Source organism: Notothenia coriiceps, unplaced genomic scaffold (assembly GCF_000735185.1).
Source record: "Notothenia coriiceps isolate Sejong01 unplaced genomic scaffold, NC01 NC01_scaffold00030210, whole genome shotgun sequence".
NCBI lineage: Eukaryota > Metazoa > Chordata > Actinopteri > Perciformes > Nototheniidae > Notothenia > Notothenia coriiceps.
The window spans coordinates 669,027-696,522 of record NW_011362911.1 but is presented as its reverse complement, the minus strand read 5'-3'; the positions used below and the strand labels follow the sequence as shown (position 1 = coordinate 696,522).

At 41.9% G+C, this 27,496-nt stretch overlaps 1 protein-coding gene across 1 annotated transcript; it reads left to right on the top strand.

The window, feature by feature from the left end:
- Positions 1-4,178: 4,178 nt before the first annotated feature.
- Positions 4,179-26,312, top strand: LOC104959312 (glutamate receptor 3-like). Its single transcript, XM_010787180.1, has 10 exons — positions 4,179-4,421; positions 15,753-15,806; positions 16,700-16,861; positions 17,521-17,688; positions 18,091-18,195; positions 20,092-20,193; positions 21,964-22,170; positions 24,453-24,826; positions 25,838-26,054; positions 26,265-26,312. The coding sequence occupies exons 1-10, from the start codon at positions 4,179-4,181 to the stop codon at positions 26,310-26,312; spliced, it is 1,680 nt and encodes a 559-aa protein (XP_010785482.1).
- The last annotated feature ends 1,184 nt before the right edge of the window (positions 26,313-27,496 follow it).

The window sequence follows — 27,496 nt, the reverse complement described above, 5'->3', positions numbered from 1 at the left end:
AGTGGAAGCGATTCGCCATTAAAGAAAAGAAGAAGAAGAAGAAGAAGAATTGAAATATGCAGAACAAAACCTGCAAAAAACATATTTTAACGAACAAAACAAATCCAAACCCTTGCGTTAGAGAAAAGTTGTTATTTTGAATATTGTTCAAAGATTAATAGACAAATGTCGTATATTTCGATATTCACCTTTTCATTGTACAAATAAAACGAAAGATATCTGTCTGACTAAAAGTTCTCCAAGTGCAGAATGAACTTCTGAGCTGAGATTCCAGACAGAAGCTCCTTCACGGCTGAGCGCTCGGTGAATGGAAGCAGAGGAAGTGGCAGATTTAAAGAGAGGAGACAATATTAATGCTTCACCTCACCGCGGTGCATTAGAGGGGCGTCGTAAATCACAGACTCTGAGTTATGCTGCCCACGCCCACCCTGTGACGGGGATAATATTAGGCTTTCTGGATGGCTGGGCGGGACGCACACACATACCATGTATACATCACTTCAGGGGACATTACATTGACTTATATGCATTACCTGGAGACTTATCCTAACCAACCCCTATCCTCTGAAGAAGCAACATTATTTTGTCAGGATTTTTTTCTCTCCGCTGTACAATACTACCCTGGTATTTATTGCAACATTTTAAACTATTTATGTTTCATCTATGCTTTTAGATTCTTGATTTTAACATTAAAGGACTATTTTACTCGCCTGATGAACCCTACCTGGTGAAAACGTTGGGAACTCTTTCCCCTCGATGAATTTATGCTATATTGCCTCTTTTAAACTCATTTCATCTTATCTTTTAATACTTTGTATTAGAGTATATCTGTTTTTATCAGCACATGCTTTTTAAACAAACATTTCGAATCCAGCCCAGTTAGCCCACCTGTTTAGCATGCTTGTTAGCTTGAGAACCCTCCATTGCACCACAGGACGTCGCGGCCCTGCCGGGCTTCCTCCAGAACCACTCTGACCTACTGAAACTACAGGACGTGTTGGGTACTGCCAGAACTCCCCTAGCTATCAAGCTAGCCCTTCTGTGAACCGGGTCACGTGGATATCCTCCTTTCTGGCTCTTTGATCACCAACGTCGCGGCCCTGCCGGGCTTCCTTTTATTTTTTCCATAGATGTGGACTTGTTTTGGACGCCGTTAAGAAAGCTCTTCTGTCCTCCCCTGAGCCTACCCGCCCTGACTCTTATATCCTCCAGTTTTTAGAAATCACGCTTTTAAGAAACGATTTCCAGTTCAATGCCCCATGGGACGTAAGTACTCACCAGCCTACGCAGACATATATTTAGCGAACTGGGAGCAGTCTGCTATGCGCAAATGTCCAACCCCTTCCACTCCTTTATCTTCGTTATCTGGACAATGTCTTCGGACTTTGGGAGGGCTCCGAAGCATCCTTAATAGCCACCACAAATAAAATTAAAATATACACTTAGCCTGCAACAGATTCCCTTTCTAGATACAGTGGTCTTCTTTACAAATGAGAACGAAGGACATAAACGTCTATCTACTAAAGTTTATTTTAAAGACACTCTTTATTATTTAAAAGCAGCTATCATCCCAAACATACTTATCGCTCATCATTAACTCACAGTTACCTCCCGGTATGGCCAGGAAAGCACAGTTTTTTAACTTCATTCATAAAACCAGCAGCCCCCAGCAGTCACACTCTAAAACTGGTGGAAGAAAACACGAGAATGTGGATGCAGCACAACTTGGACATCCATAAGACCCACTATACTGACCTTCTTTGGGACCTTAGTTTTAGCTTGACCCCTTTTAGGTTAGATGCGTTTGACAGGGCTATCATTTGGGCCCGTAAACATTATCACAACAAACTCACTCCCTCGTCCATTTCAGCCTTACACTCCCTTCTGAACCCCTCCCATCTACCCCCCATTTTGACATCACCAACCCCACCTCGTTTCCGCCCTTACCACTGCCCCAGAGACCTCGCAGATTTCCTCATGTCCCCCNCATGGCAACCATGGCAACCATGCGCAGGAAGTCTTCTTCGCTGCTTTTGTGGGAGACTACGAGACGCTGTAGTACATATGTCAGGCCTGTAAGTGGCGCTGTAGTCTCCCACAAAAGCAGCGAAGAAGACTTCCTGCGCATGGTTGCCATGGTTGCCATGCTGTTTATTCTCCGCTGTGGCTATTTTTCTCCCTCCCCGAGGCAAGCGTTTGCTCCTGTAATTCAATGCAATCCCTCCCGTCGAGGCAAGCGCTGTAAATCTCTCCGGTAGTCCACCAGCAGATGACAAACACCCGCCTCTCCGCCTCTTCCAATGAACGAGGGGACCGTGCGGCAGAGTTTCAGTTAGATTTTTTTCCGCCGTTAAAGTTTAAATCTTCCGGACAAAATTAGAAAAGTGCCGGTCAAAGGTCTTTTTTGTTATTTATTGAGCTTTAAAACAAATTACTAACGACTCTATATAATCATTTAAGAATAAAACACGGAGGACGGAGCCTCTCTTTTCCTTCCTCTCTTCTGAGAGCCCAGCAGCTGATCAGAGCACGCTCCCCTCTCCTGCAGGGGGGCCTGGTCAGCTGCAGCTCATTTGCATTCAAGCTACGTCACAGAATCAGCCCTTGCAAAAACAGGTCTGGAATAGAGCAAATAGAGCAAAATGAGGCATGGCTAAAATGTATGATCTGTTTGGTATTTTGAAAAAAATACTTCCCAGACATGTTTTATATAGGTATGGTCCTACAATATATTTTTCAAATATAGCATGATAGGTCCACTTTAAACCACCTCCACGACCCAGAAGCCTCAAAGGGACTATATTTGTTGTGCTCTAAGTTATATTCATGAACTATACAGTAGGTGGAACTCCACGGAGATGTGACCTGATAACTGCGGATAGGGATGATAACCTTGAGGTCTGGCAGGCTGATGTCTCCAGGCAGCGTGCCCCTGCTCCTTTGGACAGATGACACACTGTGCGTCGGTGTCCGCTGCCTGCTGTGCTGCTGGCCTAAAGATCATCTGCTGGAGATGTGGCCTCACGACAGGAGCGAGGCGCACACAGCGCAGCGGTGTCAGTGTATTTACGAGTCAAGAAAAAAAGACTGCTTGACCATTCAGACGGAATGGAAAGGAAAGGGAATTGCAAAAGCAGAGAAATTAAGAGAGTCATAAAGTGCTTTTCTTGCTATAGCTGTTGTCGTGTCTTTGGTCTCTATGCCGGCTTTGTTGGCAGACTGCAGCCGGTTCATAGAGATAAGGTTGTGCGAGAAATGGCTAGAAATATGACTGAACAAAGCTGTAAGGACTGTTTTTTTCAGGGAATTTGCATAATACCCAATCACGTAATATGAATCGTTATATAGGATCTGTATATGTCTGAATGTGTGCCAGAATCTGCTGTTGCTGCAAGTTGTATGTCCCTTTACGCTATCTGTTAACCATACAACGGACAATGAAGAAAGAGAGATTGAAAAGAAGCTTATTTGCAACTGCATTGTCCGTGGCTTAATGAAATACAAGCAGTGTGCTTTATTTTCATTAATAACCTTCATGTTCATTCTCGCCAGTTGAACATTGGTGAAGAGTTAAGCCATTCTTATTTCAGCCTGCGCTACGTGCAATCTATCCCACCAGAAACAGGGCTGCATAATTCATTTTGTGCTATGTGAATTGACCATGGTGTTTCTGAGCGTCCTGTTAAATGAAAATATTTCACGTGTAAATTAATCATTAGCAGGACTTATTCTCCATTCTCCTGCTACAATAATGATCTCTTTCTAGCGCTGGCCTGGATGAATCTTTCATTGTCTTTATCTTTAAATGAGTTGGCACAGACGTTCAAGGAGACACGGGCCGTGGTGTGTTTCACCACACTGTCAAAGTTAACATGTGGCTGAGCTAAGTGCCATAATTTAATTGATGCCAAGCGCAATAACATCACCCGCTGATCTTTTAATAATATGGAGATTCGTGTCCTTTCACTTCATTATTATATTGCCTTCTCAACATGCAAATGTAAATGTACAACCGCTTCCACATTTGCACACAGAGTCTAGACTCTAGACAATATTTCAGGGCTCTTGCAGACTTTGGAATGCTATTTTAGATTGTAATAAGATGGCCTTTAACCTTTGGATTCAAGCTAAAACCTCTCTAGAATAAATTAGCAGCGGCCTCTCAGTTATTGCATAACATGGTTACTGTGTGCAGGTCTAATCCTCTGGGTCTCTCCTTCTCTCTCTCTCCAGGTTTCTCTATTCTGCAGGCCATCATGGAGGCAGCAGTAGCTAACAACTGGCAGGTGACCGCTCGCTCCGTTAGCGGCACAACCGACGCATCTGAGTTCAAGCGCATCATTGAGGAGATGGATAGGAGGCAGGAGAAGCGCTTTGTGATTGACTGCGAGGTGGACAGGATCAACACCATACTGGAACAGGTGAGCCTCGCAGTCACCGTGGGAACGCCTGAACATGATATAACCAAACGCCTACGCTGTCCATCGATTCTAGCTCTCTTGTTTATTCCTGCTTTAGTCACATACTCACCAAGCATATTTAATGTACACACTGACAAATATCAAATCCACACTCCACTATTGAACAGTTCTGGTGTTCTTGATTTATGTATAACAAAAACTGGGTGAGTGGAGTATGAAGACAAGGGCGCTAACGATGCAACGAGGATCTAACAAAAGATGCTACTGAGTTGCATTGTGGGAAATGTGATCCATTATTCTTTTTAAGCTGCTCTAATAATTTTCCCCATAAACAATGGATACATTGTGTTACTCTCAAATGTGTAGATCATAGTGAATAAACCCACAAAGAATTACTGTAGCACCTTGTGGTTTTAGGGCCAGCAGCTTCATTATTTTGATTCACTTTCACCGCCCTTATTAGCGTTGCTTTTGTCCGTCGAGGCAGCTGTTTTCAGAATCTATAAAACCCTGGTTTACACTACCTGCCCAGCTCAAATTGGCACACTGTCAAAGTTGGCGACTATAGCCGGTGAACATAGTGGAGCGTTTAGCAACTTGAGAGCCACATAATTGCCTCAGCATTTCGTGGTATCAAAAGGAGCAACAAAGGGTGTATATATTAGTGTATTTGAATAAATTGTGACTCCAAATAAATGATAATGTTACACCTCAGCTACACTAAAAAATACAGTCCATACATGTTTTTTACATGCGAGTCCCCTTACTGGAATTGTTACATGTCTCTTTGATTTAAGAAAACCATTCATCATTTAATAGGTCTTTTCACAGCAGACATTTTGACTTGTCAGAGAAGGACCAGAAACACGTGTGATGGCTCCGTTCTTTTCAAGTGTCTCAGTGAGTGACAGTTAATCAAAGCAGCTAAATGGATGTCAGCCACCATTCATTTGATTATTTAAACCTAATGCTGTAACTTGTCTGTGTTTTTTCTGTAAAAGAAGCCTATTCTATATCTCCTAATGTCTAGCTTATATTGAATTTTGTTGTTTTTTGTGTAAGCACATTAAGGATAAACTGTGTCGAGTTGTAATATGACGCACAGCGGTAATCCTATAGCTGTTGGAGAGGCTATGTTAGGTGTTGTGTGTTTGCTAAGGTTGAATCCGGCTTGTTTAAAAATCAGTGCATGTTGAAGCTTCCCGAGAGCCTGAGGCTGAGAGGTCCGAATGTGAGCAGGCATTTGGAAAGACCACTGGATGATGCATTCTTTGTAATCCTCTTCTAACAGCCCCAAACCCCTCCTTTCCTCCATCACGTCCATTGCCTGAGGAGGAAATGAAAGGTCCACCAGCCCTTGTAGTAGGGGAAAACACAATTACCATGAATAGATGAGTGGCTATTATGCCAGGCATCTCCTCTGTTGGGCTGCCCCGCTCCACCCTGCTCCGCTGTGCTTTCTGCTCATAAGCAATCAGATCCTGTTTGGATTCTGCTCTTTAACAATCATTTAGATATTTGCTTATTTGTGCCTCGCAATATCCCCTCAATAAGTGTTGGATTTCACTTATCTATCTTGTATGAAGCTAATTTGATCCCAGAGTGGTAGTTTAAAGCAGAATAGCTTTTAGTATTAATTTGCTGTGTCTAATTTAATTGTTGTGCTGGAAATGTCCCACCAGTTACTATTGAGGGACTACAGTATACTGAAATATATTTGCTTTTTGTGTGAAGATGATGCATCGGCTTTTAAGAAAAGCTTAGAATATTAATTACAAATCACATGTGAGGCATATTAATGGGTACGTCTTTAATTGCATTTCCCCTCGTCTTGCAAACAAAATAAGGATGCACTGCAATAATCCGTTTGATGTTCTTCTTTCTTTTTTCCCATTCATTATTTGTTATTTTTTTCTTCTAGAGGGAGCTCTTTCCCTTCCTTTACCTCAAACCATCACCATCATACTTTCTTTTCATGCCTTAACTTTTTTTTAGCTGGGTTTTTTCCAGCAGCTAACCTTCAAAGCAGCAGTGTGCACAATTTGGTCTCTTGTTTCAGCGACAACCTCAGCGTGGGATTTGTGTTGTTGTTGGAGCTAATTGAAATAATCTGGCTAGCTCTGGCAATATGGATGAGTCACATGCATTCATGTGAGCTGCTGGACTCTACTCTGCAGCCACCCCCCTATTGGGCCGTACCGTTATACATTGAAGCAGGGATTGACTGTCTCCTATGAGGGCAATCACACCAAAAATTGCTCCCACTGTCAGCTATGTGGAGACCCGCTGCTTCTGCCTGCTGCTGGGCTTCTATTAACCAATGATTGATGGATGGAGTTTCATATATGGCAGAAGTGAGGGTTTGAACAGAACCTGTGTGCAGACGCCAGTGTCTGTGTGTCGCAATGTCGATGTGTCACTTCAATCTGTCAAGGTCGCTGCTGTTGAGAGAGGATCATGAGGCAGGACAGATCCAGCCAGATGATTGCTGGGGGAAATGGGGAATCAGCTCAGTGGCTTAGTTTTATGATTTCAGTCAAAGTAATCCAAATACCGAATGAATGTCTTTATACCAGGCAATGAAGTTCATGGAGTGTAGAGCTATCTTGAATGGGCGAGTGTCGAGGATCCACAATTTGGTTCAATTGTTGCACACAAAGCAAATCGTGCTGCTCTTCATTAGCACCACTTTTGATCCAGCGGCTGCTAATGCTTTAGTCCTGCTGGGCCTTTGATGCTCTACTACAGTTGTTAACCACACCGTTAGAGTGTTTCAACATTTCTACGATGTACCTACATATTTAAAAGGACAACCAGTGGTAGTGGTACATTAAACACAATTCTACACTCGAGAAAAGAAAATGCTGCAAACAAATGGTTGTTTTCATTGTCGTCAAGTCTATTTCTTATTTTGGTTGTTTGGTTTGTAAAATGTCAGAAATTAGTGAAACATGTTGATCAGAGTTTCCTAAAGCCCATTGGACGTCCTTCAAAGTGTCTTTTTTCAACTCAAAGTAATTTGGATTACTGTAAAATATACAAATTGAGAAGCTGGAAACTATTTTTATTTTGTTAACCTTAAAAATCTACTCAAACTGATTTCCTATATATATTGATTATTAAACAACAACAAAAAAATTAAAAATACAGATATTTATAAGATATTTAAAGCAGTTCGATATCACTCCACTGCAACCTGCTAATCATTAAAAGCAGATTATATTTTGATACTTGTATACGTATTAATTGCCTTTGTCTCACTAGTATAGTATTATTATATACATTTAGTAATCTTACACTGTAATACTTTGATGTAAGAAATTATCTGAGTTCTTCTGTAGAGTTTTATCATGGGGGACTAATAATATAAGGAGCTTTACGTCAAAGCCAGGTGTGTCAAACTCAAGCCCCGGGGGCCAAATCCGGCCCGCGACTTCATCTTGTGTGGCCCGCAAGAGCTTGCAAAGAATATAATACGTTTATTATACGGTTACATGCCACTTTACAGTATATCTATATATGTTCATTTTAATTAATTTCTTATTTTATAGTTATTTATCTTTTATTTTTGTTATCTTTGATTTATCCTTAATTTTATTAATCTGTGTGAATCTGTCCTGTTTTTCAATCTTACCCTGTTGCTGTTAAACAACTGAATGTCCCCACGGGGATTAATAAAGGTCCATCTTATCTGATCTTATTTTACAGAAGCATGTTGCCCACAAACTATATGTCCCACAATGCATCTCATTTTGTGACATGCGCACTGAAGAGACTTGCAATTATTTGCCCTAGACTTCTGCTTTCAGACGTAGTTAATTATGAAGTTATTACCCTATCCAATAAAAATCCAATGCAGAGGCAATAATATATAATACATTATTTCATATATATTATGTATTTATATATGTATATTTATATAGTTACAACCGGCCCTTTGAGTGCAACCATAATGCTAATGTGGCCCAAGCCATCCCCAAGCGGCCGTTTGAGGAACTGTAGTTGTTGGCACCTCCATGCCATCTTCATTTTTCAGCCCCAGTGGTTGCTGCTTTATTAACACACAGAATCACTAGATGCACCTCCTCTACAATCCCTGGCACACTCAGCTGAATGTCACTTTTATTAGCTTCATTTATCACCTGACATGATGTAGAAACATGGTCAGGAATGTATTTGCATACTGCTGCATCAGGTGCAGTGTTGTTTGCTCGTATACGAGCAGAGTGTGTCTCCCTACACATTTGTTTTTGGTGCTGAGGAGAATGCTACACCCGCGCTATTATCATTTCATGCTGTAACAACCACTCAGGATTTATCACCCACAGGACTTTTCCATCAATATACTGCACTGCAGATAAATTAACCCAATAGCAATCCTTCCCTTACGACAAAAACGGGAGAGCCTCTGCCAGCTGTGGTCACTGAATCATATCCAACTCATGTGTTTCATTCGAACAAGCTAGGTTTATGATATTAAAAACTAAAACTACAGTATGACAAATAAGATAATGATCTTAGTATTACTTCCACTTGTTGTAATGACAATTTTCCAGAATGTATGTCGATTTGCTGAGTGCCTGCATGTGTGTTTAACAGCACATATGCTCATGACCAATCTGATCCATCTATGAGATATCCCATATAGCATGATGCCTGCCTTTATGCACCTTCCTGGCTCTCTTCCCTTTGGGGATTTCTTTGCTGGAGTCTGCTCAGAGGCAACAACCTGCTCATCACTAGTGTAAAGAGAGGCAGGCGAAGGGAAAAAAGGATGGCGTCTGGGACAGGCCCAGGGCACGCAAGCTGTTCAAAGACAGTCAGGCAGTGAGCGCTCTGCCAGACGAGGAACTGCATTTTCATGGAGGAAAAAGAAAAACAACTGAGAATGATTCAGAGAGAATACATCTGGGGATTTGTTAGGACAACATTCTGCCGCCTGCAGTCGCATGAAGGGTGGCCATATTGCCTCCCCATGGACAATTGGAGATTCTCCATATTCCTGTTTCTCTTGAATGGAAAAGTGGGAGAAAACCCACCCTTACATGTATTTTAGAATGTAAAGTCTTTATGTTTTATCAACTTGGAATATGAAAGAAATCTGACCACTGTAGAAGTCACGGGAGAGTATAGAACTCCAGAAGCAGATTATAATGACAGCAATATGTCGGATGATGCTTAATCATTGATACAGAAAAAAGGGCGAAATAACAAACAAACAAAAGTTGTATACTCATGTAACATATTGGCAAACGAGTAAAGAAAGATATAAATACAAAATGTGCCACATAAAAACCCTCACAGGAATTCAAACCTCCTTCAGACATTGACTCTGCTCTCCCGTAAAACTTACTGGCATGTGTCACGATTTGACACAGAGAGATTTGCCAGTAGAGAGGCAAGAAAGTGAGATTTACGTCTTATGTCCTACGTATATGAAAGGTGCTCCTGATTTCAACATCCTCTTATTGTCGGTGGGCTACTGAGTCGAGTGGCTCGCAGATAAATATCCAAAACCCTTCTGCTTCACGCAAAGCTGCAGAATCGTAGTGCTTTTAGTCCTTGGTACCGACCTTGGTCTTGTGAGGGCCATTTACTAACTGCGAGTATCTAATTAAATGGGATTAAAGTGTTATCATTAAGCACAAAGTGACCTGCTGAGACCGATGTGCTGTGGCTCTGACAATTTGCACCTATATTTATAACTGTATCAGTAACACAGTCCAGTGTTTCCCACAGAATTTGATTCTATTTGTGGGGGCACCGCACCGCACCCCACCCCCCCCCGGCCCAAGAAAAGCCAATGGCTACTGTAGACAACGTTCTTGTTGCTCTGTGTTGCGTTGTTAATGAGTGAAACACACCGGAGTTGAGGATCTGTGGGGTTTATTCTCCCAATAATATTATTTACAATTTAGGCATTTAGCTGACGCCTTATTCCAAAGAGACTTACAATTACAGGGACATTCTCCCTAAAGTAACCGAGGGCTAAGTGCCTTACTCAAGGGCACACTAGTAGTGGTGTTCCAGGCAGGATTTGAACTAGCAACCTTCCGATAATCAGCCCACCTCACTATCCATTAGACTACCAAATCATTTAAAAAAAATAAAAAAAATTATGAGATCCATTTGTGGCGGACGATATTTAATTGTGGCGGCCCGCCACAAATAAATCAATGTATGGGAAACACTGCAGTCTTATAAAAATACTCTCCGGAAACGTTTATCTATCTTGCAAAATGAGCCAGATCATTTTCAGTGAAAAGGGAGTAGGACATGTTGCTGTTTCAGGGCCAATTTTTTGACTCACAGGTATGATGGCCTCCCAGCTGCAGTATCAGGGATTCCCAAGGTATCAAGTCTCACATAGTTCCTGTATCTAGACGTTATCATTAGAATATGAGTAAGATGTTTCGGAAATCTGCAGCGGATGTGGGAAAGCGAACCCTGCATCTTCCCCTCCTATCTTTAGGCATACAGTATCGTGACTGCCAAGAAAAGCATCTTAGCCTCAGTCACTACTGGCTGTTAATTAGAAAGCGCTCCAGCAAGAGCCCTTCTACCAAAAGCCTTGAAGCAGAACTGGAGAAAGGAAGGTCTTTACTGTATGTGTCAAAGTACATGGTTCACTTTAAATAGCCTGTGTGAAGTGGAACCCTTTGGTATCACTGCAGCCAGTAAACTATGGGGGACCGTTCATGCTAATATGATTATTAATGTTCTGTACGTTTTGAGCCATAATCATAAAATGTGCCGTCACTTAAGCTTTGATCAGGGCTTGTAGTAGGCTTAGGTATAGCAAACTTGACTAATAGTGTTCATGGTGATAGAGAAACAGCTAGCTTGCATTACCTGTCACATATGTTACTGCAGTCAACGACGGCGGCCGATTTAGAGCTAACACGAGCTGAATAATAAATAGCTTATGGAATTTCCTGTCAGTCTTTGAAAGTGCTTCGTTACCTTATATAATGTTAGCTTAGATATCTAATATCTATGACTGATTGTCAGAAGTGACTTACTGTAGCAGCAGTTTTTATTGTTACCATTGTCATACTGTAAGTAATTCCAAATTAAAGTTGTCTGTCTAATATAATGTCTATAATCAATTATTTATAGCACTTGTGTACCGTTTTCAGTGTATTGTTCATCACCTCCCAATGGATGTAGCACTGATCCCCCTCAAAGTTGTTGGCCAATGATTAACTCCTGGTCAATAAGGCCTTTAATGCTGATTATCTTCACAGTCATCGAAGTACACGATTAATAGTATACTCAATCTTAATTAAATAAATGATTCATTTTAGTCAAAGGAAAAATGAGAACATATAAAAAAAGAACCAAGGAAAAGTGCTTTGGTCAGCTATTCCAATGTGATGGATTTCTTTATTTTATATTATTGAAGATTTGTATGTTTGAGTCATGGAGCATTGGTGGGACGGAAAAATCTTTATAACCCATCTCCTCCGGCTTTACAATTGTGAAGGTTGTTGATTTCGTGGTCTGTTTATTTATTTTAGGTAGAATCTAAAAGCAATTGCATGATTATTTGCTTATAAGCCTCAGTGAATGGTATGATATTTAAAAACTCTGGGGAACCAATCATTTTCAGTCCGCTCTTCCTGTATCTCGGCAAACTCCACAGTGGAAAGGTTGAACTGTCTGGCGTTTATTGGAAATATGCAGTTGTAGTTTTACGTTTAGGTCTCTGTCTGGTGGGGAGCGAGTCACGGCGACTCTGTATGAGGGTGAAATCAAGGTCACACTAGTTGTCTGTCCCCATCAGGCTTTAAAGAAAACTCTAGTCTAAGAAATACTGTCTTTCCTTTAGCAGAAGAACAAAAGGTGGTGTAGCCAGTTGGTGGATCGATGTGTAAGAGGCTACACTGTTTGAAATAGGGGAGGGGAATGGCATTATTGAAGGGATAGGAAAGTAAACACATTTCTTCTCGTCAGTGTCACTGGGAAACAGAATAATTGGTTAGTGGCCTTGTGTTTGTATGTATGGGCTCTAAAGGCAATAAACAGCAACAGAAATCAATTCAAATCAAATGGCTGGCAAAAAATAGAGGGTGATGAAAGCAGTTTTTTAAAGATAGTGCCAAATACCCCGGTCTGTGTTTATGCCGATGTCAATTCTAAACTGAAGATGATCAGCAAAACCATAAAGCATCGTTAATGAGAAATGTAATGTTTTTTTTTAACATTTTCTTGATTAGCCTAGCTTAACATAAATACAGAAGGCAAGGGGAGAAACCACTAACTCATCTACCATTGCCTCTAAAGCGCATTAATTTACAAATTGCAACTCCTTTTTTTAATCCATCTACAAACACTGTTCCTTTGTGGATTATTTTTATTTTCTTTAAGCTGTTCCCCCTGTCTTTATGCTTAACTTAGCTAATCAGGTTGTGACTCCAGCTACAGATTGGCATCATTGCTCCTTTTAACAATCACAATCTGGCAGTCCAACTTCTTTGCACATTTACATTATGTAATTTAAATAGAAATCAATATTGTGAGTCCTAAAATCTGGAAATAACAAGTCAGTTGTTTAACGTGTGTGTTGTTAGAGGCCTGAAATATTTGTAAAAGAAGCCTAAGAGAATTTCACGTTTTGATCTCCAACATAAAATATGTCAGTAATTACCCCACTCGTAAATGTCCGAAGCTTCTTTGTGTCATTAAAATGGCGGTTGTTGACAAGTGACTAAAGGAGACTACAAAACGTCATCACAGCAAAACGAGCCCGCCTTTAGCTTAGCGGTGGTGATGTGCGGCCAGGCAGCCATGCGGCCATGTTGTGGTTTGTTAAAAGCCTGGTGTTCGCTTTTGACTTCTGGCGATTTAATTAATGCTTCAAAATTCACAAAGTGGTGTTAATCTGTGGAGATTATCCTATTTATGAAACGTGTTCAATATCATGAATGTGTGTTTTCCACAGAGTTTATTTTCTGCAATTTACCGAAATCCAATGGTAAAATAAAATGCAATATCTTTATGTCGAGGGACCCTTTTGTAAAGCTAACTTCCGGGCGGCCTAAATAAATGCGTCATCACTGCAACACTCTAAAACCAGCTTTGAAGAGCAGCCGTATTATTCCTTTTCCGTCCCCTTAAGCCATAATACTACCTTTTTTTCTGTTTGTATGTAGAATAAACAATATCCAGACTAGACACAATATCTTACTAAGTGAAGTTTAGCTGTTGGTCGTTGTATTTTTAAACTATAAACATAACCACATGAAGCTCTTCCCCTGTGTTTATAGTCTTTATGCATGATATACATCCGATTAGCCTACTCTAAGAAAATGTGTTCCCCAAAACCGTGCCTTCTTAGGTCTGTAGCTTAACAGTATTTTGCACTGCCGCTCAATTGTATACACCAGTGAGCTAAGAAAATATCTACTTCTGTCTTATCCGAGCAAATATTGTTTTCCATAATGGCGTGTTATTGCTCAAATAGTTTTGGATTAACATGGAAATACAAGAGAATCTTTTCTTATCAACATCATTAAAAGGCAGTTATCACCATCTGCAGTACCGGAGGGATTTGGGGCAATCAGCGGAGTACACAACAAGTTACAATGAGATCTCTCCGTCTCAACTGGAGTCGGGTCTTGCGGTCTGCCTAATTAAAGGGCTGAGGGGAAAGGTTGGCGGAGGTTGTGTGTCATCAGTGTCTCGCTGTGCTCCATCCCAAGGTTGCTGCTTGTAGCCGTTGCCAGGCTGACTGTGAGCTGCAGGCGGGAGGTGAGGCCTTTCTCTGCCCAGCTCCAACGCAGGTGTGAGGAGACTTACCTCCATGGTCAAGGTTAGCACCGGGTGAAGCAGTGTGAAGCTTTGGGGTTTGTCCAAGAAAATGCAGCAGAGCTAAAAGTCTTGAAAGCTCGACTTTGGGATAATTACATCCATCTAGCTGCGCTATCAGAGGCTTTCTGCAGAGATTTCTTTTTATGGAGCTGTCTGTCATTTTCTCATTAGACTCAGATTGATGGATTCTAAACGCCAACACCTGCTATTTCTGCATTATAATAAGCTCATTTCCTCTCTGTTTCTATTTCTCTTTCTTGGTTTGTTCCTCTCGGTCTGACACCCCACAGCGTTGGAGGTTTAAAACCATAATAATGGGGAAGCTGTCATAGAAAGCTGACCCACTCAAGCAGCTTTATAGCGTGGCGAAAGGCTTTGTGTGTTTATACTTTATACTCGTGCGCTGAAAACTACACATTTCCCTTTTTCAAGAGCAACCTTCAGATTTCCGAGAAAGAGGTGCTCAATCACAGCGAGGATTATTGTTTGGCGCTACTGTACTGCTACCAGCGCACCCAGTTCAGTTCAAGTTCACAATGGATCAATTAAAAGCTGTAATTCTAACGGGTGAAACTGGAAACGTCCTTTAAAGGTCTGTGTTTTGCCTCGGATGTAAAGACACACGTTTGCTTTTCATCACTCTCCCCTACTCAGCGGGAATGTCGTAAACGATCCAGGGTAACAAATATCCAACATTCCCAGCCTAACACGCACACACACACAAACAGATGATAAACTGACAGTTTGTTTTTGTGACAGAGCCAGAACATGTGCAAACATGCTGATTTTGCTGTAAACTTGTGTCGCTGTGTTTGTAGAACGCAGATGAAAACCGAGACATGGTTGACAGGTTTCTGCATGGCAGCCACTCAGAAGTCCATCCACAGCAGACGGCAGACTCATAAATAACAGACCTCCCACGGCCCAGTCAAAAACCTTGTCCAGCATGTAATGATGAAAAAAAGCCAAGACAATTTAGGGACTCACTATTTGATTTATCTGTAGGCCGAGAACAAAAGGAAGAAGACAATCTGGAATAAAAAGCAGCATATGGTCTAAAGTGATGGAATGGCTTAGAACACCACTTACTATTTTCAGTCTGGCTGTGTGGGTTGAAACATGCTGTTATGCTCCGAAGGTGTGATGTTTTCAAAGCAGAGCGAGATCTACATCTCAATGTCTCCTTGCAAATTCCTTTGAAATGTTTTTTGTTCCCTATTTCTACCTTCTGTCCAACATTTGCTGGGGACTCATGTCTCTGCACCCTGAATCACATCAAAGTGAGCCGAATATTGAAGGGTTTTCCACATTATTCCTGTTTCTCTCTCATTATCACCTCCTCCTTACGAACACTTCTTGTTATAATGCAGATGCCGGCTTTTCTTTGTTTTACCTACAGTTGGCATCCTGCATGCTCAAAGGCATTTACAGAGATTGTTGTAGCCACTTATACAAGTCGTGGCTCTTAGCTCTCTTCTCATGGGTGGTTTACTGTATCGATGTTTTTCTCCCCCGTAGGTTGTGACCCTGGGGAAGAACAGCCGTGGTTACCACTACATTCTGGCCAATCTTGTGAGTAATAACCGAGCCGCTCCCCTGGGAGGAAGTGGAACCTGCTTTTGCTGCGTGTGATGCGACTAAGTCTCAGCCATGAGCACTAATGTGCCTGCACAATAAGTGGATTATAGGCTTTTGTATGAAATCAGGAAAAAACAAAGGCGTGTATATATTGTGCTTCTTTCTTTCTACTGTATATATTTGTCTTATTATATTTATTACTCATGTTTAATCAATCACAATCTAGCATCAGACTACATATTTACCATAACTGAATATGCCCATATTTTGTTATAGTTTCATGTCTACAAATAAAACCGCATTTAACCTTTTTTGCCATTCTTGGAGGACAGCCATCTTTTACTCCCACTAAATGTTCATTTAGCCTGACATTAGCATGAGAGGTTTTTTTTTTTTAGAGGGGGCCGGGCCCGTTTCTCACTGGCTGATCCCCTGCTGCTTTTTCACTGACTTTAGAAGTTGTGATTATGCAGGCAAATGCATGTCTCCATGACCCAATGCCACTCTTGAAGACGACTATTTGACCATAAAAATAAGTAGCTCCATGTTATAGCTCTGGGTTAAAGTAGGACATTTATAGTCAGCTGGAGCAGTAGAGGATTTAGAAAATGCTTCAGAAAATGTTATTTTTTTTGGTTTCCTTAAATAAAACTAGGCCAGGGTAGTCCAATGTTACTGTTTTGTCTTTCATGAACAGACACAAACAGAATGTCTAACGGCAGGTTGTTTTTCAGCACATGAACTCAGGTTACAGCAGAAAAACATTTGCCTCGGTGTAATGGTAAACACATGTCGCTCTTTTATAGCTGCTAACATGTTGTGGTGCTTTTATTATATAAAAAAAACATGTGACATGAATCCCCTTCTCTCCTTTTGTCTCATCTCAGGGATTTACTAATGTGAGCTTGGACAAAGTCTTCGCTGGTGGAGCCAATATTTCTGGGTTTCAGATCGTCAACCCTGAGAACCCGATAGTGCAGCAGTTTATGCAGCGCTGGGAGCGGCTAGATGAAAGAGAATTCCCAGAAGCCCGAAACACTCCTCTGAAGGTACTTTACTTGCAAGGCCTTTCATTTCGCATGCAGAATACACCGATCAGCCCTTCTGAAGTGCTCTCCATCGGTTCCTCTCATCCTCGGTTTGCCTTTGTCATTCTGCCTTTCCTCCCACCCCTTGCTTCCTCCTCTTTGCTTTGCTTCCCTTCAAGCAATCAATATATCGATAGGCGGTGCGAGGCAAGGTTATACTGCAGTTTCAATTTACATCTAATTAAACAATGATCAAGGAAGAAATGGATTTTGAATGGCATTTAATTAGATTTGGTCATGGTGCTGTGGTCAACAAGCAAGTGGCTCAACCCTCAGTGGTAAAAAGGTCAGGCGAAGTTTGAGGGGAAGTGTGTGGGAGACAAAATCACACACAAGTGCTCTGTTCACTTCTCAACTCTCCACTAAAGTTTTGAAAGAGGTACTGACCGTCAGACGAGTCTTGGCTTTTCTAATGAAGCTATGTTTGTCATAAGCAAGGTGTCAGAGCTTGACCTGACCCGGGGGAACAGAAATCAACACAGAGACTGCACCAACTTCCACTGGGTCTCAATTGACTTATAATCCAGACCTTGAAGGTTATATAAAAACTACAAAACGGTAATCTTATCTCATCTTCTGCCTCTCACCATGTGCACTGCTCTCTTTTTGACTTTGTTCAGTACACTTCAGCTCTGACCCATGATGCCATCCTGGTGATAGCAGAGGCCTTCAGGTACCTGCGGCGCCAACGTGTGGACGTGTCTCGCCGGGGCAGCGCTGGAGACTGCCTAGCCAATCCTGCCGTTCCTTGGAGCCAAGGCATCGACATCGAGAGAGCTCTCAAAACGGTAGGGGGTGGCGGGAGAAGAAAAACAGAGAGGAAAGAGAGGAAGAGTGGCATGCTGATAACTAAAGAAGAGGCTAGAAGAAGTGAAGCACAGATAGGGAGCGAGAGTGTGATAAAGATGGAAAGTGACAGAGAGAAGGGGAGAGAGCGCCGAGCTGTTCTCCTCCCTCCGCCTGCAGATATCTCTGCACAGAGCTCACTCAAATCCAGGCTCTCATTAACATAAAACTACATCTTTTATTAAAGCGTATCCAGTTCATCATTTGATTAACAGACTGCGCACACTCTAGTAGCTCCATGGACACAGGCATCTTAATACCAGCTATATATGCAAAGTGATGGCTATTACACATTCCCCTGTGAATGTCTGTGTGTCTGTGTGTCTGTCTGTCCCTCGTGGTAGGTTCAAGTGAATGGTATGACTGGGAAGATCCAGTTTGACAACTACGGCCGCAGGACCAACTTCACCATAGATGTTTATGAGATGAAAACAGGTGGGCCGAGGAAGGTAAGTTGAAACAGAGACCTCTATGATCATTCCATCCACTGTCCTTTTAGTATACACAGTGGACAGCTTGCTCACGTCAAGGTTTATCATCATTGCTTCGAAATTGTGGAATTTGGCCATCATGTAATTTGAAATGTTCCGGTAGATAACAAGAACTAAGCTCAATGAATGTTGGACAGGGATGTTAAACTTTGCCCTAAACTATTCTGAGGGAACTGATTGTGTGAAGCTAGAAAAATTGAAACGAGCCAATACCTCAGTTTATTATACTGAGGGCTCTTGCAGTCATGTGGGAGCAGCAGGGCTTACAGGACAGTGCAGAGTAACACTAATTGCCTTTCTCTACCTCTGTAAGGTGGCAGCACTGATGAGGCAGCACAAGACACACAAATCACACACAGCCTGTGATCACATGGCTCAAACTGCCCTATCAAAGGAGTGATTTAAGACTATTTCCCTGCCATGTGATAGCGTAGATATGATATTTGGTCCTCTCCTGACAGTAATTACCATTCAGATAACCAATTACTATAAAGGGGATCCAAGAATCCCTTCTGGCTCCTCTTCAAAATGGTAATTCCCAGCGGTACGTTCGCATTATAACCGGAACCATATGATGACCCCTGGTTTTATTTCCTAACATAGAGTTCCAAGCGACATCTGGGAATTTCTCGTTAGCTGGATAAGTGTTGGCTCAGTCTGATATGACGTGTGATTACGCCTCCTAGGTCTCTTAAGCCCACACTTCAGTTAGCACCGCACAGCCAAACATGGAGGAGGAAGAAGAGAGAGAGAGGGTGGGAGATAAGAGGTCAGGGGGAGAGAGTGAGGGAAGATGAGACAAGTGGGGCAGCAGTTTGTCAAGACCTCGAGCCCTAGTCACCCCTTTGACAGTTTAAGGATGAAGGTTCTTAGCTGTGGCTGTCAGCAGTGATGTATGGCCTGATATCTGTCCCAGCTGCTCAGACTGAGATCAGGACTTAGCCTCCGAAGCAGAACTCCGTGACACGGCTTCACAACAGCCTCGTCCCCCGAGCATAACTTCTCAAATATCGCTGTCGGACAAGAGTGGCGGAATAAACATGTAAAAGCTTTCTCTGCTCTGGCAAGTGCACTAACTAAAGCCATAGCTGTAACCACCATTTGTAAAGCTGAAGTTTTAGCGCCTCCACTTGGTGTTTAAAAACTCTGCACTGTTGTACACCTGTCTGGCCCAAACATTTAAAAGATCTGAGGGAAATAAAATGTGGACCAGATGTGACGGAGGAGAACTTTGCCAGCAACAGTTAGACTATTGGCAGCAACATATGCAACATGTTTCATCGTGAGCCAGAGCAGCCATTATTTCAGATGGGCAAACAAACACTTGACATTGGTTTGACTTAAGCATCTGTACAGCAGAATACAGAGAAACTACAGAGGCAGGACTGGGCAAAAGAAACTGTGCAGCCACTGGAATATTGTGCTTAATTATTAAACGTGTATGCAGTTCACAGGCCTTAATATCAATTATTTACCATAAAACCTGCGAAACTGAAGGTGGGGGGGCTTGGAGCTGTCTGCCGTATGCTCATGCAGATAATTTCATGCACATTGAGCTGTTTGAACTGATGTAGATCGTAAAAACCAATAGTAGATTCTCATAATATCTTTGATCATGACACCATGTTGAATATAGAAATATCAATTGCTTTTCCCATGCTTAAATTCCTTGGCCATTTATGCCGTTCAAGAATTCTGCTCATTTGTTGCTATTTTGGTCGTACTATGGGCATTTTTAATGAGCCCTGCATCATAGCAGTTCCCTGTAAAATGTTGAGATGTTGCTACTATGTGCTCATTTACATACCGTGCGTGTGTTGGAATGCTTCACTTACCGCTGTTTTCTCTTCGCAGATTGGGTACTGGAACGAGTACGCACGATTTGTAAATATTATGGACGCGCAGGTCACCAACGACTCAGTGGAAAACCGAACGATTGTGGTCACTACTATTATGGTACACTTTCCACGCAGTTTTAAATGTTTCACGTATTCTGCCACTCAAGGTCATGGTGTTGATTCCAATGAGTGATACATTCTGTCCTGGGCGGGTAGAACCACATCTTTTTTGTGTTGCTTTCCATCCACTCACTACATGTTGAAACAGTCGGTCCGTAACGGGGGAGTGTTTCAACTGTATCCGTGTGGGTGTCAAAGCATTTTGATTTTCCATACTTCAGTGGCCTGTCGTAGCAGTGACATCACAATAATGGTATAAATGATTATGGTTGACTCCATCAATTACAAAAAGCATACAAACGCATACGTAAGTAAACCTGTCTGTCCTCATCAAGTAAATGTTCAATGACACCTGGGATAGACTGGCCGAAGAATGACTAGAGGATGAAACTGCAATGGTTTCTCAAGCCGGGCAAAGCAAAATAAACAGTATTGGAGGAGGGATACGCAGGTTTGGTATTTCTCCTTGTTATCGCCTCTCCAATCTATTTTGTATTGCTCCTACACATGTTCTGTGTTGAAGTATAACTTCCTGTCAGGGATTTAGAAGGGGATATTCCCAGATCAAAGCAAGATAAACAAGCAAAAATATCTTAGATTTATTTATATCAAACTGTATTTACTCAACTAAATGTTCCAGGTTTATTGGATAGCTTTGTCTGCAAATGCATTTAGTGACTATAATGGCAACATAATCACCTGAAGCAGTACCTCAATTGCTGCAGACAAACACTTAAAAGGATTAAGAAAGGATGTTCAGAAAGTGATAATTATCTGTGGTATTTATGCAAAGTTAGGTCATCTGTATTCCAAGGTGTTACTCTGTAGCGAGAGGAAACATTTAACAACTGTTGGTGAAAAATACAGTCAGGAGGTAAACATGTGTTAACTCGAGGGGGAACACTCAATGGATTCAAGGTGAGGGGATACGTTCAGCACAGAACAAACAAACCATTGCTCTCCTACTTGCACTCTAATTGTTTGTGGCTGTAATGACAATGCCTGCTCTCCTGAGCGGTCCTTTTGTTTGATAATGACGATGTGCTCAGTAAGAGAAAAGACGATCTGCACCAGCGTTTTGAAAAGGAGAGGGAAACTAGCACGCTCCTGCTCTCCTGATGTAATTATTTTTTTATGGGGTATTTTTTTGTTGCATTTCTTTAGAACAGCTCTTTTTTTCCTTTTCTTTCCTTTTCTTTGGGAATGATCAGCATTTAACTGCGCATTGGTGCTTGAATATGTTGAGATACTATGGGCACTCTGATCCCTCTCCTGTCACTGGCATTTACTTATGAAACCCATCCCCATTCCCATCCCCACCCACCTCTGAGCTGACCCACACCTTGCCTACCAATGACTCCCAGCCCTATACAAACTCATTTTGGCCTTCTGTATTCTCCTACACTAAATAAATAAACTCCCCTCCGTTAACCCTCCTTTATTATGCCACAGAGTTGCACCCTTGGGCTCAAAAATGGGCTGGGTGTATTGGGCTTGGTGTCTGCTGGCTGCCACGGCTTGATGAAAGCAGTGTGACCACAACATCACACTGCGGTTATCACAGTATAGTTGTGCATTTGCGGGGCATCATCTATAAATGCATGACTGCATGGATGTGGTCATAGCAGCTTATTATATATTCAATCTGTGTGTGCGTGTGTGTGAGGGTGTGAGTGCACGTATGAGGGCATGTATGCATATTTCTGTATAACTGACGTGTGAGCCAGGGCATGGGAGTGAATAAACCAGCGTGTGTTTGAATCAACAGGAAGCTCCTTATGTGATGTACAAGAAAAATTATATGCATCTGGATGGGAATGACAGATATGAAGGCTACTGCGTCGATTTAGCATCAGAGATTGCCAAACATGTTGGAATTAAGTACAAACTGTCTATAGTAATGGATGGGAAGTATGGAGCCCGAGACCCCGAGACCAAGACGTGGAACGGGATGGTTGGCGAACTGGTCTATGGGGTGAGTACTGGGAGCCTCGGTTTTCGCTGATTACATGACAGTTTGCAAGGAACTTCAACATGAGAGGAGATCTCATTTTTCTGTCTCAAGGTCATCACCAACTCGTTGTGAACTCGTCAGCTCTTGCCCAGTTCAAAAGTCTAATGCTGTCTCAGGAAGCTAAGCTGTGAGTGAATTTGTCAAATGCAGCCTCTAGCATTGGGGAGTTGGTGATAATCTTGAGACGGAGAAAATGAAATCATTTCTCAGTGCTGTTCATTGCTATTAATCCCTCTTGCTTAGCATAGAAAGTACACTCTCACAGTCACATACAGAGGTAGGTACATGAACACAGAGAGTCCATATGGCAAACACACTGTAATCACTTTGATGAATGAAAGAGTGTATGCCTTTGAAGTGATTGTGTAATTATGTTCAATGTTTGATGTGTATGATGAATATGCCACATTGTAAATTCACAGCTGAGAAAATCTGCTGCAGAAATCAACATCTAAATGGTGGTTTGCGGTTTGAAACAACAAGATCCATATGTGTTGTGCTCCATTAAGGTCGACCCTCTCACATTAGGGAAGGGTCACGCCGTGTTTTACATCTGACAGAGGAGCGCTCGGGCTCTCGCAACACCTCAGGCATTCCAAAATTACCCCTGAACACCCAGCACCCCCCCCCCACTCCGTTTTCTCGCTTTTCTCTGAGGCCACAGTAGTTGAACAGGGGCCAGATACAAAATGCATGAGGGTTAGGCTTCCTCATCTGTTCAATTTCCCAACTATCAGCCAGAGAGATTGCTTGGTTTGATGTGCTTTCGCCACCAAATTATCTTTCAAATGGGAAAAGTCCACTCCCTGCTGATGGAGTGAAAAAAATATCCCACTTACGTCGCTGTCAAGTTTTTCAACGCCTGTGATTTTTAAGCAGGTGGGCCGCGACTAATAGTTTTGTACATTTTGACCTTTTGACCAGTAAATTAATTTGATTTTAGTTGTCTTTTAAAGGTTAGGCCCGAGGCTACTCTTTATTGCTTCGCTTCCCTCAACATTGATTGAGTGTTGCTTACGCCTGCTCGAGATTAAACGGTTATAGCGCCTTCACAATGCTGTGTTGACAGGGTAAAGAAAACAGCCGTGTTTATTGGCCCTATTTGTGTTGCTCCTAGTTTGACCTTGTAAAAAACATTTGCTGCCTCGTGCGGCTTCAATCCAATGTTTTCTCAGTTTCTACATAAAAAGACAATACGGCACAATACAAAGAATTATCCTCCTTTGAAGAGTTATTTAATTAATCACACACACGCACTGGCTGCAGTAACACTGTCTAATGTGATTAATTATTTTCTTCTTCTTTTACAAAGAAACCCATTGTGATTTTCTAAAAAGGCAGCACCACCTCCCTGGATGTGTTTTGATAACATAGTGTGATTGAAGCCGCAGAGCAAAGGAGGAAGATAAAGAGAAACAGCTTGGATACAAAATAAAGCCAGAATTAGCCATGTTTGGGAAACCCAGCCTGCTGAATGGCAATTGATGAAGAGTACACAGCCTGGGCTTGCAGGTTTTTGTTGTCTGCAGAAACCCTTTTTACCTAATACCCCTCTGTTTAAATTAAAGGTTATTCCACTTGCTCTTAAGACATCAGATAGCTCACTACTTATTACATATTCAATTTTAATTGAGATCATTCAATTATCGAAACAGCGAGTCTCGTAGCAGGAAATTGCTTGTTTTATAGCACAATTGAAAAGTTTCCCTCCTTCAGTATGTCCTTGGGTCCTAATTAAGGAAGCGTCCGGTCAAACATGACTCAAACTCCCATCTGCCTCGGTGGATTTTGTCCAAGCTGTCTCTCTGAAAATCTTGTAGGGCCTTGGTGAGCTTTTTCTAATAATGTGGCAAAATGTTGGTAAAGAACCAGATTAAATGTAAACATTTGAATCTCAGATGTATTAGCTAATACCCCAGGCTGGAACATTGTGCAAATACCACTTTGTTTTCTTGTGTGTGCATGCGTTCGTGTGTGTGTGTTTGTGTGTGTGTGTCTTTGTTTGTTTGTGTGTGTGTGTCTTTGTTTGTTTGTGTGTATTTGTTTGTTTGTGTGTGTGTTTTCTTCCAGACTCGCTTGAAGCGTCACTGCTAGTGGCTTATTTTTTGTAAAATATGATAACAATATTGTTTTGTTTTCTTTCTCCAGCTCCAGTCATTCACACAGCATACAGTTAATTTAAATTGATCAGTTTCTTTATGCAGGCCTTGACTAATGCTTACTGTGCATGTCCCTGTTTCCAGAGAGCAGATATAGCTGTTGCACCTCTCACCATTACTCTGGTTCGAGAGGAGGTGATAGACTTTTCCAAGCCCTTTATGAGCTTGGGGATCTCCATTATGATAAAGAAGCCCCAAAAGTCCAAGCCTGGCGTGTTCTCCTTCCTGGACCCGCTGGCCTATGAGATCTGGATGTGTATAGTGTTTGCCTATATTGGGGTGAGCGTGGTCCTGTTCCTGGTCAGTCGGTTCAGTCCTTATGAGTGGAACCTCGATGAACAGGACGAGACCAAAGACCCCCAGACGCCCCCAGATCCGCCAAATGACTTTGGTATCTTCAACTCCCTCTGGTTCTCTCTGGGCGCCTTCATGCAGCAGGGCTGTGACATCTCCCCCAGGTGGGTACGCTTTGATAGACACAAGGACAGCAGAGAACTTTAGAGCACAGTACTCATATTTATCTCAAAACTGCACTTTTGAGTTTCTGTGCTTTACTTCAGCTTTTGTTTTTTTTGTTAAAATGATTACAATACAATTGATTCCACTTCCATATTTCCATTAAGGTTCCCACCACTCGTTATTCTGAAGCATAGATTTGAAGTTGGCATATGACTATTTTTCTTTTCTTGAATATAATTGGCTGTTCACGGTTTATGACGACAACTTGGAACCAGAAGTTCATATCCTGTCGATGTTTGAGATTTTAAAATCAAGAAAGATTGAAAAGATGCTTATAGAATTGTGTTTCTTTCTGAAGGCTTTGTTTCTACGCATTCTACAAGCATGTCAGTGCATTCAGTAGGTTGAATGAGATACGTTTTTGCAACTGCACTGAGGCAAAATTCAATACGTTAACATTAAAAAGGAAATGTGCCTTGAATTCTCAAGTATTTTTAAAAGAAAGTACTCCAGTTCTTAAACAAAAGTAAACATGTAACTAATCAAATTTCATTTGAAACAGAGTAATATTTAACCACGAGTATCTAAACTCAAGCGTCTTCATTTCCTGTCCTTTATTTTAGGCGTCCGTTATTTGAAGGTAAACTGATTTCACATTTATTGCAGCTAATATATGTCTACCTGAATGTGTCAGTTTGTAAGCTGAATTTCTCATTATCAAAATGGTTTCATCAGTACTGTCTTAAGGGTATGAAGCTGAACTTTGACCCTGTTTTATTTTTCACAACCAATTCAATCCTTTTGTCATTTTAGCCAGAGTGTGCTACTTTTCCTGAAAATGTGCTGTTTTTAGAGTGCTGACGCAGGTTTATTTTTCAATTAAATTCTGATTACCGGTGCAATTAGGTACATTAAACACAAACTGTTAGCATCTTAGCAGGTGGATGGGCGCCACATGTCACCGTGTAATTACATTCTGTCTTTCCCTGCCATCAACCTCCCTCTCGCAGATCTCTGTCAGGCCGCATTGTCGGTGGTGTTTGGTGGTTCTTCACCCTCATCATCATCTCCTCCTACACAGCCAACCTGGCTGCCTTCTTGACAGTGGAGAGGATGGTCTCTCCTATAGAAAGTGCCGAAGATTTAGCTAAGCAGACAGAGATAGCGTATGGCACTCTGGACTCAGGCTCCACAAAAGAGTTTTTTAGGGTGAGTAGAAGCAGAAAGGTACACACACACACACACACACACACACACACACACACACACACACACACACACACACACACACACACACACACACACAGCAACTTACTAAACAGACAGTGCTTTTTGAAGTCTTCCTATTTGCACTCAGGCTTGTTGCATCGTGAGGACCATTTTGTGTAATGTCCCTAATAAACTCATCCTTGCAGCTTTTCCATTTTGTACCTCTAGTACAGCACTTTTGACCCGCACAAGATTGCCCCAAATGAGGCATGTTGACAGAGAGTCAGTTCTTGAACTCTTATGACATCAACGTTACATGTATTCGGCACAACTGCAGTGTGCAACCTTGAGGCACTGGGGCTGTCAGCAGAAAGTGTGATAACAACGTGGAAGACTCCGAGGTGATAAAAACAGGAGGCTAATCAAAGCACCCACATCAGGCTCAAACTCAGAAGGGTCAGCTCATGAAATATAATTAGCTAGCTAGCCATGGCTGGCAAATTGGACCTGATGAAGAAGAGCCCTGTAGGTCAAACCGAGCAGTCTGAAAGACGGTTCAGATGGAATAAGCAATATGTCCGTCGGCATGAGGGACTGGCCGAGCAATTAAATCATAAATTAAGTCAAATCTGAAGCGAAAGTATATAAGACTCTGAAAGGCAACCACATGCTCCCAATGCAGGAGTTAAGGTACGCTGCATATCTCGAAGGCGATCAACCTTCCACTGTGAAATCCGTAGATGTTTCAGTCTGTGGCGTGGCTGCGCCGGCAGTCCAATCCTTTGCATTTGCAGAACAATCAGTTAAAAATAATTAATGAAACAGCACTCTGCCTGTGATGACAAAAGGCAATATGACAGTCTTTTATCCTGCACTCCCTCATTACTCATCAGCAGGAGATAGAAAAAATCATATGTTTCACAGCTGCAGCTGTTGGCAGAAAGAGCAATTTATTTGTATTACCCCTGGGTTGAATTGCCCGGAACAAGGAAATGCAAAATCAAATCCATGTTGTTGTTTTTTCTGACAAAAAAGGACACGATAATGTCAACAGAGTTTGATATTTAAAGGGGTTGTGTCAGAGCTGGCTGTAAAACGATGCGAAGGTAATATATCTTGTGAAACGTGGCACATGACAAGCTTGACAGCAGCACTCTATTCCCCATACAGCACTTTACAAAGGCTGTCATAACTCTTCCCTTCATCCGACATGCGCAGGTGTATATGAGGGATATGTCTTTGCACCACAGACATGATAGATGCCAATTACAGATTAGGTTTCAGGCTTGACAATGATTCCACCACGGGTCTGATGGTAGAAAAATCCGAGTGGTGGTCGGAGAGTCGCAGTTTCCCTGTGTTCTGTATAACGAGTGTCCTAGTTACATCCCCATGTCTTCAAATAGCAAGTGACATGTGTGGACTGATACTCCAAGGGACTTTTAATTAAAGCTGTAGAA